The 14394-nt window shown below is 40.2% G+C and overlaps 1 protein-coding gene across 1 annotated transcript; it reads right to left on the bottom strand.

The window, feature by feature from the left end:
• Positions 1 to 3389: 3389 nt before the first annotated feature.
• On the bottom strand, positions 3390 to 10586 carry hand2 (heart and neural crest derivatives expressed 2). The gene is made up of 2 exons (XM_030724632.1): positions 9406 to 10586; positions 3390 to 4712 (listed from the first exon to the last, which is right to left on the bottom strand). The coding sequence occupies exons 1-2, from the start codon at positions 10030 to 10032 to the stop codon at positions 4602 to 4604; spliced, it is 738 nt and encodes a 245-aa protein (XP_030580492.1). The 5' UTR covers positions 10033 to 10586; the 3' UTR covers positions 3390 to 4601.
• Positions 10587 to 14394: the final 3808 nt, after the last annotated feature.

Here is a 14394-nt window from a genome sequence, read left to right as displayed (position 1 = left end):
GGGGGGCTGTAGCTCAGGAGGTACAGCAGGTCACCTACTAATTGGAAGGTTGGCGGTTTGATTCCGGGCTGCGTGCCAAAGTATCCTCGGGCAAAATACTGAACCCCAAGTTGCTCTCCAACTCAAGCATTGGAGTATGAATGTGTGTGAATGCTAGACAATAAAAGCACTTTGCTTAGTTATATATGGAAGTGCTTGTGTGAATGGGTAAATGTGTTGTTTGAGTGCTCAGAGTAGAAAAGCGCTGTATAAGAACTAGTCCATTTATTTTTGGAAGCACCTAAAAATATATTCAGTGATAAAGTGATGCAAACTCTGTGTTCTCATTCATATTTCCCTGAACTTTCACCAAAATCTAAGTTGGTGGCTAACATCGGGTCCACATGCACTGATCGTAAATACGAAACAAAGGCAGTGGTTCAGTGAAGAAAACATCTTAAACTACTTTCTACCATTTAAACTGCCTTTATTAGCATCTTACCTTTGAACTTCCCCATGTGACACTTCATTAGCTCTTCATGCTCTCTAAGAGAATGATGAGAACAGTGGAAACCGCTCGTGTTTCTGCAAAGCAATGGAAATTTCATAACTGGAAGCAAAACTGATGTTACTATGTATGCGAGATTCGCAAAATGGGAAATCTTAAATTCTAGAACTTCCCGGTCAGGTCGCACAAATTGCCCTGGTCAAAATTCTTACCGCCGCAGTGGTCCCCCTTGTGGATTTGCAGGTACCTAACCAGGTATCACAATAGGATGCCACACAAATTATTTGTGCCACTCCAAATAACAGTTCCTGTCCATCACATGACAGAGGAACACAACACAGGCCTGACACTTCCAGGGTGTGTCACTCTTTCTGTTGTACACCTGGAGACAGCGTTCACACCTGTGAGGAGTCAGCGCTGTACTGCGAGTCATTTCCGGGATCCCAAGATAGTCTTAGCAATGAGAGAGGGAGAGAGCTGACATGTTTTAAACACAGGTGCCACATCGAGCACTCTGGAGCTGTTCAAACCGTTTGACTGTTGAAACTGGATCACATGAGCTTACCTTTCACAGGTACGAGTGAACAATTATTGTTTTTTGCATTTGGCCATTACAACATTTTGAAAACAGAATTTGCAGATGTTGCAATGATGCTCTGTAGTCCTGCTGTGACACCAGCCTCCAAACAGTGAAGTCAGTCTTACTGAACGAACTGATACAAACTGATGTTCAGACCTTCTGTTTGCTGCTGTCTGCTCATCACTGATTTTGCACTTGTGCTTCTTGTCCTCTTGTTTTTGGGCAGTAATAATTATAATATATTTAATTTATAAAACAATTTACAAAAGTTGGAAATAGCTCTTTTTTTTCTTTACCTTTTTAACGATAAAAAATTTATTGTATGCAATAAAACATGGATCTATAAGTTTAGTTTACAGTTTCACTGCTAAAAGAAGAAGTCGATCAGCATCTATGACAGTGTCTTATTTTTATTTGTAAACTTTGTTCATTTTCTTTAAAGATTGCCATTAATAATACTTAAATTGATAAAATAACTGAATATAAAAATATTTTTTTTATATTCATAAACCTGCAGGTATGATATCTACATGTCAGGGTCTGGTTATTGTAGAGATTTATGATCACAGTAACAGTGTTACAAACATCGGCAGCTGTAAACACTCTTTGCTTTGATGCCCGGAGTATTTAACATTTATAATTACCACACAAATTAATTAAGTTATTTTTGGTGTCTGTCAGTTTCCCAGGATATATTAGTGCATGTGTGAATGAGACGCATTAACGTAAAGCACTTTATCACTTTACGGCGCAGATCTGCCACATCCAATATGGCGGATCAGCAACGGGCCGCTCCGCTCAGCGCTGCGTCTCCGTTATTGAGTCTGCCTTTACACAACACACCAACTACACACTAACTACACACTCCAAACACAAATCTCTAAACTCGTTGTCAGTGTCGTTGTCTATTTTCGCCCTGTCAACTTTCATCTGTACCTCAGCAACCAAAGACCACAAATAATTATTTCTGATTAGTTGATGTGGTGCATTTTTCTACCAATGGAAAAGGTGATGCATTATTTATTTATTTATTTAGGCTCCAAGGGCTTTCTGCCGGCGAAGATGTTACTGTTTCTTTCTGCACCAAACACAGGTGAGGACAACACACAAGGCAAAACATGGAGTAAATTATTGATCATAACTCTAGTTCTACTAGGTCTATCAACACAATTTAAAAACTGGTACATAGTTTGACGTCCACATTTTTCAACACAAGGTGAAACTGACTCACCGAGGCTGCGTGGTGCTGCTACGTCATCGACTATGTCATTTAGACGCGCTGGGGCGTCTGTGGACTCCAGGGGGGGCTAAAGACAGGGATTTTTATTATTCTTATCATTTTTACTTGACCCAATTATGTCACAAAAATTAATCAGCTCACCCTGGGGTCTGTGCAAATCAGAATGATTGATGAATCAGACGGTAGTTTTGCTGCAGTGTTGTTAACAAACATACCAAAAATGATACCTGTTCCCCTTCAGGGACAGAGTAATAAAAGTCCTGCACGAAGAAAAAGCCTTCTTAAGTAAAAGTACATAAGTATTAGCAGTAACGACAGGTAAAGTAACATAGTAAAAGTATTGGTTCAGTATCAGAGTGAGATTATTAAAACTGAAGCATCGACAAATCAGTTTAGGTGGAGCTCCTTTGAACCTACCTGTAAATAGTGCCACATACATGGACACCAGAGAAATCTGATGTGTCATCAAATGTTTGGCATGAATTAAACATGATCTTTAATTCATGGTGATATATTTGATCATTTAAGCTTTTGTTACACTGAAACCATGTAAAAAACACTTCTTGGTGGAGTTTTTATTACTCGTGTAAATATAAACTGGGACTCCAGCTAAACATGGCTATCAGCAGGGTATGAGAAGCAGAAGTGGATGGAAGCACCTGCATTAATGTTGATCAAAATGTTGTATTTTAAAACACTGCTGTGCTGTGTTGTGTTCTTCACAACTTTCCACTACTGGCTGATCAAGAACTCAGTGAGTCCAAATGTCAGTGTGCAGTTGCTGGTTTCACCACCCACCTAACCCAGCCTTCGATCGTGATCCTATTTTCTGTATGATTTCATGCCACACAAAAGCTAAAAATACATCAACATGAAATCTGAAATGTGTTTGAAGTGACTTATACAGAGTTATACATAATTTCATAAATGTTATATTTTATGTATTTTAGAGAAAAGTTATCATTAATTTAGAGAGGTCCAGGTCATCATTGGTGAATTATTCATTGTAGACCCCCCCCCCCCCCCTTTTTTTTTCAGCAGTACTTCAGAAACATTTTTCAAATGCAAAAAGCGAGGTACTCTAACAGCGAATCAGGGGTTATGAGTATTTAGGCCTCACAGGATTTAACCTTCTGGCCTCATGAAGTGCACTAAACCTGAAAATGTGTTTGTACCATTTCTCCAAATTTCTTGCAGTTAAAGAACATTAACACAGCAGTAATATGATATTGAGCACTGAGAAAAGGCTTCAAAAACACCTTTCACAAGTGTCACCTTAAAAACAGACAAAGCTAGATTTGAAGTTTAATAACATTTATTATATGGACTGCTCCTTTTTTTTCTTGCCACTGAGTTAACCCGTTGAAATGTTATTAAACATGTGACATAATTTCCAATTTGGTTTTTGTTTTGACTTAAAACGCCTTTAGTGCAGGAGAAAGCAGTCTGACCAGCTGAGTCAGTTACCAGTTAACAGTTACCAGGTGGTGGTTTATTCGTGACACTGTTTACATCACACATAAACCATTATTTCCCGAGACATTTTCACAACGTGTACACGTCGTCACCGCCATGACGTCACTACATTTACAACAATAAACTGCGAGAGAAGGACGCAGAGACAGCAGAGTTCACACACACCTTCTCCTCTAATCACAGATTCTCTGTATCACTCACAATGGCTGTTCGCGTCCTTCTAACGGCCCCATTGCACATAAATATATTCCGTTAAATAAAGCAGAGAGCACCTCAAGACCCCCGTGTTTGAATCTGTCTGTGTGTGTGTGTGTCTGTGTGTGTGGGGGGGGGGGGGGGGGGGGGGGGGGGGGGGACGACCGGCCCAGCAGTGGTAGAACATAACTCAGCAGCTTGTACAGACGGACCACTCGTTTAGTCCATGACACGGAGTCAAGCCTACACTAACTTTCACTGACGTTAAACACAACCACCGACACACCGTTATGTTATGGAATGCTTGGTGTAAACGAACAGTTGCAATTAAAAACGTGTTTCATGTCTGCGTCTTCTTAAGTTAGAATATAAGGTGGGCCTTTGCTGATTAATGGTAACACTGTGTCTGTGTTGGGGGGGGGGGGGCTAAGATACAGCAAACTGTCACTGTCTTCGCGTCACACCTGTACACAGCTACACGCACTGTCCCGGTATACTGCTTGTGTGGGAAGCCACAGGAGGCCAGGACGGCCGCCGTTACAGTTTGTCAGCGCGCCTCGCTCTTGTCCGCAGCTCTCTTTGACGACGGAACCGGGGAAGGAAAGGGGTGCTGAGGGGGTGGGCTACTGCTTCAGTTCCAGAGCCCAAACATGCTGAGGCCATCCCGTCCGACCCTTAGTCTTCTTATCGCCCGCTGACGAGGAGATGGAGGATGAAGTCTTCGGGACCTCCACCTGCAGAAATATGAGATTTATTCTTATTATTTTATTTACTGTATCTATTCTCTCTTTCGCTGCACAACAGCGTGTCTGCAGTGTCTTGATGTTTTCGCATTGGCATATAAACTGTAGGTATGCCACTGTGCAAAACAACGGCGGGACAATTAATGAGAAATAACCGAGCAAAAGAGTCATGCGTTTGGCAGAGAGAGAAGCTACTGTAGCTACTCAGGCACAATTGTGCGACAGACATGAGCGTGAAACACTCGCAGTGGTCAGCAGGCTGCGGCCTGCTTTAGAAAGGAGCACGTTAAATCTGTCTTACAGCGGCATCACTTTGCCTCCAGGCTAAGCCCAGCTACTTTGCTCCACGTTTAGTTCATTCTCCGGTACAAATTATTAACCTACTCGTGTGAAATAGCCAATGTTCACATTGCGTGTTGAAATTAAACTGAAAAAAGCAAATAAAGACCCCAGATCAACAAATTAGAATTTTTTTTGTTTGTTTGTTTGTTTTCGTGAGGCTTCATAACTTGAAGCGTCAGCCGAAACTTGCGGTTTCAAAATATGGGACATATTTTGGAAAATAAGTATCCACTTTAATACCCTGCGTCCACATATATTTTGGCTTTGCTGCATCTTATACTTCATTCTGCTCAGCAGTGTTTTATACTTGGTTAAGCCATATGGACTTTGTTGTGTTATGCTATAAAATAAACTGATTAACAAAAAAGTCTTCAGATAGGCAGACAGCGCGAAGAGGAAGCTCAGTATAAATACATATTTTATTTTTTTTATTTTTTTCCCTAACCTTTATTTATACAGGTCCCATTGAGACTCTGTCTCATTTGCAAGAGAGACCTGTTTCGGGAAACAATAAATTTTCAAAGCATATCAGGTCCATCTAATCACAAAGATCCAGGAGAAATTAAAGATGCATCACAAACAAGAGCTCAGGTCCCAGGATGGTATATAGAACAGCGAGATAGTAAATAGAAGAGTAGTTACAGATCTAAAGCCTTTTATGCTGTTCTTACATTTTCCCGTTTGCGCAACTTACCGTATTACTTCATTATTACCGTTTTATTTTGTTGATCCCTTAGCTTTGTGTGTGTTTCTTTTTATAATAATAATAATAATAATAATAATAATGTCCATTGATTAAAAGTGCTTGACAACTTTCTAATTGCGTTATTGTAAATGTCAGGGGCAAAGAGCCAGTGTAACTCATGAACGAACTCTGGTCTATGACTATGAGCGCTGATGACTCCGGACTGAATCTCCGGCTCAGTCATATTTTACCCCTTACATCAAACTCCATAAAAGCGCGACAACGCTTGCTTTGAGCGAACACAGCCTGCTCTAATTCTGCAGCGGTAAACCACTCTGCAGGTCAGTACACACATAATCCACCAGCCACCATCCATCTTGCACAAGAGGGGAAGCAACAATGTAGCTACTGAGTAGCTGAAGCCGTGGCGTTCAGGCCTTCTTCAATGTGCAGGGTGAGCTTTAACACGTCACACAGATAAAATAAATACACGTATCGTTCAAAGACGACAGGCCACCTGCAAGATCGCCCAAAACTCGAGTAAAGAGAGTGCTTTTATTATTATTATTCTTAATTCATTTCAAAACTTTGCATGTTTTTTCCTGTTATTATATCAAGAAGCGTGACGAATTTTAATATTTAACTATCAATGCGAAATTTGCTTTTAGCTGACAATGCGTGAAAATTTTCCGTGTTACACACTGGATTTAGGGAGAGACATTAGGATAAGTCAAGTTTTAAGATACACCTGATCGGCAAGTATACTATTTTATTAAAACCATTAAATTGATGACCGTGATAGAAAAAGAAAATCTCTGCTATATCGATATCAAGCACACACACACACACACACACACACACACACACACACATATCGGTGTTTCGTTGCTCTTGCCTGTTGATTTTTTTTTCATATTCAGTTTCTATTCTCGGCGGATATATATATATATATATATATATATATATATATAGTATATATATATATATATATATATATATATATATATATATATATATATATATATATATATATCAGTCCAGCATCCACGACGTTTATTTTGTGTAGACTGAATCAATGAAACAATCAAAGAAAAAAAAAAAAAAACAACTATGAATTGCTTAAAATCTGCATCTTAATTCCCTGTGACGTAGAAAAAGGAATGACTGACACCCCCCCCCCCCCCCCCCCCCCCCCCCCCCCCCTTCCTCTTGTTAGAGGTCCATCCTCTTAAGTACATTTTGAATTTTCTTCTTGGTTAACCACTTCATCAGTAATGTAAGAGCATGCTGATGAACAGAAGCATCATTATGATAATTTACTGATCTAGTACAGTAATGCTTCATCTTATTATATATTTAAAGATTTTGCAACTACATCTTCTTATTAAAATATGAAGGAAGAAAGAAAGCTCTCTCACTTCAGTTATGCACCATGATTCCTACAGACATCAGACAGGAAAAAGTGATTCCCTTCTGTTGTGTCTGCAGAACAAACAACACCACACATGGGCATTTCACACTCTTCTTCTCTGCAGGACGACGTGCTCACTGTGGCTAACACACCTTGTAGTGCTGCTGATATTTATCCTGAGATAAATGGTCAATGAGGCAAAATGCAGAAGCATGAATCAGTGACACAGGTATTTTTGTTTGTAGTAGTAAATAAAGACAACCACTTATGATCATATAAATATGAATAAAACAGCAGCTATTTGATAATACTTTCTATTGTGTTTGAAATGAACAGATTTACACTAGTGTGTGTGGATCAGCTGAATGCCAAAGACAGGTAAAGGCAGTAGAAATGGGTTTAAAGGTCTTGGATATGCCAAACAAATAAATACCACACCACTGCATGGCCTTCTAACGCTGGAGCATAGCTGATATCTTGGTAGTACCAACAGTGGGTAATCCTGCTAGCTTTAAGGATGATAAAGTGGCACAATAAAATACAGGAAGCATATTTGTGGCTTGTCTGTATGGCTGCACCTGGCCCCTCCTGGCTCCAAACTGTCTGAGAATGGCAACCACTGTTATACAGATTTGATCATTTGTACTCTATGACAGTTTTGTGTACAATATTTGTTTGTGATGAAATATATTATTTTCCTTGAGTGATCAATGCTTAAGGAGTCATGTGCTCATTACAAAAATATGCAAAAACACTTATATTTTACTATTTATATCACTTCATTGGCTTTTTCAGCAGCCGAGCCCTAAACAAGTGGGGTTATAAGATTACCCTCCATTTTTGTACAGTGTAATTCCTGCACAGCATGAGCCTGCACTGCTGCTTCCCCTTTCCTCGAGCATGGCAGCTTGGTTTCTGCTCGCGCCCCAGTCTCCTCACTCCTCTAAAGAGAGTACAGTTGGCTGGTTTGAAAGTCTAAATGAGCTCCAGATTTATGCAGTGATTTAATGTCTATATGGATAAGGGATGCATGCTAATTATAGAATAAATATGAATTTTCTTTGACACTTTACAATTAAAGTTTCATTTAAATCACAGCACTGTGTGTATTAATACGCATCATGTATTAAGACTACAGGGCCATCTATCTCCTGCTTGTCCCCTGGTCCATTAGCTTGCAGGCAATATGCAAAGTATTTGTGAATTGTTGGTGAATATCAGTCAAATTACAGCAGATAGATAGATAGATAGATTTATTTACTGAGCCTCTTTTGTTATGATGCAAAAAGTATATTTAATGTAATGAATCAAACAATTAAAAATTGATTATATCACCATTGTTGTAGAGCAAAGTTAAAATGTATTTTAACCATGTTTGCTGCCACTACATTCAAAGCCTATTGATGAAAAAAAATTGGACTCATGAGCAAAAACAAAATTTACTCTGAACTAAAACTAATTTTCAAATTTGCTGGTTCTACTTCATGTAGTGTAAAACGGGAAGCTGTCCCATATTTTTATTAATTGCAGACTAGGTATTACTGATTTTTACACAGTTTTTTCTTTGTGTGGATTTGCTAGAGAAAGACAGCAGCGTGCTTCAGTGTTTTAAAAGAACGATGAACGTTCACTAAGACACAAAATGAAAGTTTCTGTGTGCTGTCAGCTGCAGCCTCTCCGTTACAGCACACTTTGTGAAGACAGGGCGTTCACGGCGCGCTTAAACGTGGCCTTCAATCTTTGTCAAATAATTAAAGAAACATAAACAATTAAGTGTCAGGACAGAATCCGCTGTATTAATTCTCTGTAAAAAAATAAATCTATGAATTTAGGTCATTTGTCGAGTCAGGTAAAAATGAACTCCCATAATTAGCCTTAAATATAAGGTGACCGCTGCGCGATGGTTTATCCTCCATTACATCTGGTCCTTAACTCTTTTCAGGCCGGAGCTCTTTAAAAGGCCTTAAAAACAGCGTCTGCTCAGCCAAATATAAAACACGTCTACAGAATTTCTAATCTTTCCTGACCTTTAATTATAAAGCTTGGCTATTTTATACTGTTCCAAATTTTCTCAGAAAATAAACCTAATTCTAACTATTGGAGTCTTAGATCAGTTTACTAATGAATTAAACCCGCTAACCAGACACAATACTATAGTTAAGTCTCTAATAACTAAAATGGGTATTATGATAACTGCCTATTAATCTCCTTTTCATAACAAACGTTGGCCGTAGTGCTCATCTTACCGCTTCTCTTTTCCGCCGCTCCTCCCGAGCCTCCGTCTTTTTTAGCTCGGCCTTGAAAGCCTGGGTGTCTCCGTGCTGTCCGTCCTTGTCGAGGATGTCCATTAGGTAGGAGATGTAGCTGGTGGCCAAGCGCAGCGTCTTGATCTTGGATAGCTTGGTGTCGGCCGGGACATTAGGGATACATTCCCGCAGCTCCGCAAAGGCTGAGTTGATGCTCTGGGTCCGCCGCCTCTCCTTGCGATTGGCCGTTGGTCTTCGCTTCACGGTTCGAGGATGTGTGTGGTGGTGGTGGTGGTGCATACCGACCGCGGTTCCGTTCAGCGAGATGGTGCCTGGTCCTGGAACTAACCCGCCAGGGCCGTAGTAGTGGTGATGGTGTGGGTCCAGGCCGATTGACCCTCCGGTCGACCCACTGCTATTGTTGCCATGGTACTCTGGGCTGTAGCCGGGCGCCAGGCTGTACTCGGTGGGTGACATATCCGCGTGACTTATCAGCCAGCTTGTGAAGTACGGTGGCGCGCCGGTGTCCTCATGACACCGACTAGCCGCCGCCGCATGCAGGGAATAGTGGTGGCTGTCGTGGTGGTGCATGACCGGGTGGTGAGGGAAGCCCGTGACAAGACTCATAGTTACACACAAAAACACGGACTCGGGCGCGCACGCGCGGGCGCACGCACGCACGCACACACACACACACACACACACACACACACACACACACACACACACCGCACACAGTAAACGCAGGTCCTTGTCGGATGCTGCAGCAGTAAATGAACACACCTTCGCTGGTTACCAGTTGCTCAGACCAGATGTCCGCATCATGAATGATCTCCCCGGCGGGGAAGCCTCTGGCTTCCGACCACAAGGGTCGGTTTTCCGTGCAGCCCGTCTAGACCCGTCCTACTGACCTGCCATGAGGCCTCACATTAACGTCCAAACGACTCTTCCTCCTAAGATATTGTCCTCTTTTGTCTTTTCTTTATATAGTCACAACAGAGCTTGTTTTTCTTTTACTGGAAACTCTTCGTATTCCTCCCTTTTCCCCTTCGCATGGCATTTCATCCTCAACGCGACAGTTGTCAGCTGTCAGTCTCAGCGATGTTTGGCAAGGTAGAACAAGAACGTCCAGGCACAGGGTCACAAGTGGCCAGTTGATACTGAAGTTATCTAAAGCCAGCTAGTCGGTGAGAGAGAGAGGGGGAGAAAGGGGTTCATTCACTACGTCATCTTTACTACCGGGGAGGAGAAACTCACTTCACAGCCTCTGCTAACCAATGGCGAGCACCCGCCCCTTGCTCTGGCCCCGTCTGCAGGCACTGTTTACTTGTCTTTAATGTCAGTGGGTCTGCTAAGTAGATCTGCTGGCACACACACACATGCGTGCGCGCGGTTCTCGTTCAGGCGTGCCGCAACCACTCCAAAGTCACGGATAAAGCGAAGATGACCCGGTTTTTTTTTTAATTATTTTATTACTCAGTTATACACAACAGATAGGACAAAGTCTATCACAATGTGGTCAGTAGGATATATATATATATATATATATATATATATATATATATATATATATATATATATATATATATATATATATATATATATATATAATTCTGTATTAATTAATGAAGTTTAATGAAGTTTGAAATGTCTAAATAAAAATATAAAAATGTCATCAGTTTGAAAACCTGTGCTGCTGACATTAGATTAAGAGGTCTATTGAGAGGCAAACTACATAGGTGCTGTTTGGAAATAATTTTATCATTAATTTGGATCATACACCGGTGTTCATGGTGATTCAGATTCATTGCGCTGCAAATTATACAGAAGCAAGGCGGATAAGAAGTACTTTCCCCCCTTTGAATTCAAATGTCTTCAAACACTCAGCAAACCTTTGGCAGGACCTACTTACACTCTGTATTTCTGACGGTTCTCATCTGAGTTGCGTGTCCTCCGTTTTATCATGTTTGCGCTGAGCTAACGATCCAGTGGTCCACATATCTACATGAGCAACAGCATGAACATTATATGTCAGTTTTATTTGGGCCTATATTTATTATAGCAGACAACATTGCACCCACAAGGGTTTCAATTTTCAGTCCTCATTGAAATGCCTAAAAGTCAAGCGTATTATGTACGTATGTATATTTATTTATTTATTGTGTTTTAAGCTGTTATTTATTGTATATGAATAGAAAATTTTAGTTTATCTTCATTTTCTTGAATTTAACTTTAATATACAAAGTTACATCTAAAGTTGTATGGACACACACACACACACACACATACATACAGACCCTGGGCAGGCCACCAGTCTGTGGATAAGCGGAAGAGAATGGATGGATTTTTGTTTGTTTGTTTGTTTTGTTTTTTAATCAAGAAATCATTGTTATTCACATTAATTTAGTTTTTTTGGTCATTATTTGCTACAAAAACTATAAAAAAAAATATATAATAAGTTCAGCATCAGCCTTTATACCCCCCCCCCCCCCCCCCCCCCACACACACACACACACACACACACACACGCAATCAAGAAATGAGCAGTGAGAGCAAAGAGCACATATTGATGATACCAATGAAGAGGGTCAGGTAACAACAGCATTATTATTATTATTATTATTAATATTATTATTATTATTATTATTATTATTATTATTATTATTATTATTATTATTATTATTATTATTATTAATTTGTGATTTGCTTCAACTAGTAAGAAATGTTAAAATTGTGATGTAAATACCCGTAAGAATATTGATGTCTGGCCTGGAAGTGACATTCTAGCCTCACACACACACACACGCGCGCGCGCGCGCGCGCGCACACACACACACACACACACACACCCCAAGGCTGTAAAAGTGTATGAAATAAACACCCCAAAATATATTAAAATTAACACATGGAGGGCACTGTCAAATGACTAGATTAATAATATAAAACTGGTTATTCATTTGGAAAATTTTGCCAGCAATGTAAATTTGGAAACAACTGAAGATATAAGGTAAGATCTCTAACAAGATTTCCAACACCCTTCACATCTCACTCATGGACCCTCATGCAGACACTTCCAGCATCCCTGAATTAGAGAACTCACAGGAACCTCTGAACTCTGTTCACTTCCTGTGTGCTTGCCTTCATGCTGAACAGTTCATCTCCACTAGAAGGCTATTTAGTTGTGAAGCAGTTATTGCTGATTTCTGGCACTGTAAAAGTGAATCAAGGTCCCAGCAACAAGAAAATGTCAGTGGACTGGGCAACAATACGTTGCTCTGAGCACAGAGGCACAAGGAGAAGATCTGTGAGCATATAACACAGATGTAAGTAAAAGCAAGAGCCTGAATAATACAACTATTTTTGACAGTATTGTTTATGAAGACCATTATGATGGTCAGCCACCCAGGCTCAGTTCATGAGTGTGAACAAAGGCTGTGAAATTAAACGAATGCTTGTTCAGAGTACTCTTGGCTGGCAACCTCAGACAATGGAAAATGCTGATTTGCAGCAGTAACTCTGTAATAGTTCCTAGCTTAACCCAAACGATGAGCTTTCCTATTACACATTCAGTGTGAGACTGGGTTTATAATAAACTTTGGTTAGGCTTACTTAAAACATAGCTATTGCTTGATTGAGGTTTTTGTGGAGGTCATCTGGTCTCCATCCAGATGACACTCCAAGGACAAGCTGTGGTTTATTTCAGCCTGGTATCCAACAGCCTACCTTCCAGTAAGGTCCTCTTATCAGTTTGACATTTAGTATTTCTTGTTTTGTTTGTTTGTTGCTGCTACAACAGAAGTGGAGCGTTGAATTGGAACAAACTATATAGGCACTCATTTAAGTGCCTATATATAATCCTTCTGTATTTTATGTGATTTTATTTGGTTTGAGCATTTTTCTGTCTCGAGATTTTGATGCCTCTGATGTCAGTCTGACCTATTTTTGACATGGCTATTTACACATGTATGCATTTTATATATGTATACTTTGTTGAATTGTGACTGCATGAATATAGTACTTGTTCACAATAAACATATATACATGTAATAGGCATAAGGATGGAAGTTTATGGGTATCAGTTCATATGGCTGTAAAACAGAGGCATTTATTCAGAAAACTGGTTAAAATTGGCAGATCGGTCCCAACGCTCGTATTTCTAAGGGGTCGTTGCAGCTTTGATTGAGCACAGACTTCACACCCAATGCCCCTTCGTGTTTCTTCCCAGAATCAAACTGGGAATCTTTCACATTTAAGGTGAATGTGAGAACCACTATTCTACGGGATAAAAAGATGATTTCTGGGGCAGAGATGAGATTTTAGATGCAAAGTAGGAAAGCAAAGTGCTTTTTATTGCACAAATGAGTGGCAAGTGCAAATATTGCACAAATACTGTGTTGGCTTGATTCTGAATGTATTATTAGTAGTAATAACAAAGGTGTAATTTTATGCTAAGGATAAACGGCATCAGTATAGCTGCAATAATATAATAACAGATAGTTGAAGGTGGTGTCTGGTTTAGAGTATGAGTAGGCCCTAATCACTCATACAACATTGTTGCAGAATATATAATGGTTTGATTCCTGGCTGTATTTCTCCTCGGCTGTGGAGGAGACAGACCTGAGGAGCGAATGGGGGTTGCAGAACGTGCAGAGGAATTCTCTGTGAGGAAGGCATATGATTTATATTTGTTTAAGTGCTGAATGGGGCTTCGTGTGTGTGTGTGTGTGTGTGTGTGTGTGTGTGTGTGTGTGTGTGTGTGTGTGTGTGTGTGTGTGTGTGTGTGTGTGTGTGTGTGCGTGTGTGTGTGTGTGTGTGTGTGTGTCGGCCAGCTCTGTGTAATCCATCTATGTGAATGGGAGCTGTTGCAGTAATTTAGATCAGTTTGTGTCTCCTGATAATGATACATAATTAGACTGTAGGTCAGTCGGTCAGACTCCTGATCTCTCCCTCTCTTTACATCCTTTTCTCCCTCTCTTTCAGAAACATGCA

This window comes from Archocentrus centrarchus, unplaced genomic scaffold, assembly GCF_007364275.1.
Source record: "Archocentrus centrarchus isolate MPI-CPG fArcCen1 unplaced genomic scaffold, fArcCen1 scaffold_38_ctg1, whole genome shotgun sequence".
Taxonomy (NCBI): domain Eukaryota; kingdom Metazoa; phylum Chordata; class Actinopteri; order Cichliformes; family Cichlidae; genus Archocentrus; species Archocentrus centrarchus.
The sequence above is the reverse complement of the archived record's forward strand: the minus strand, read 5'-3'. Positions and strand labels throughout refer to the sequence as shown.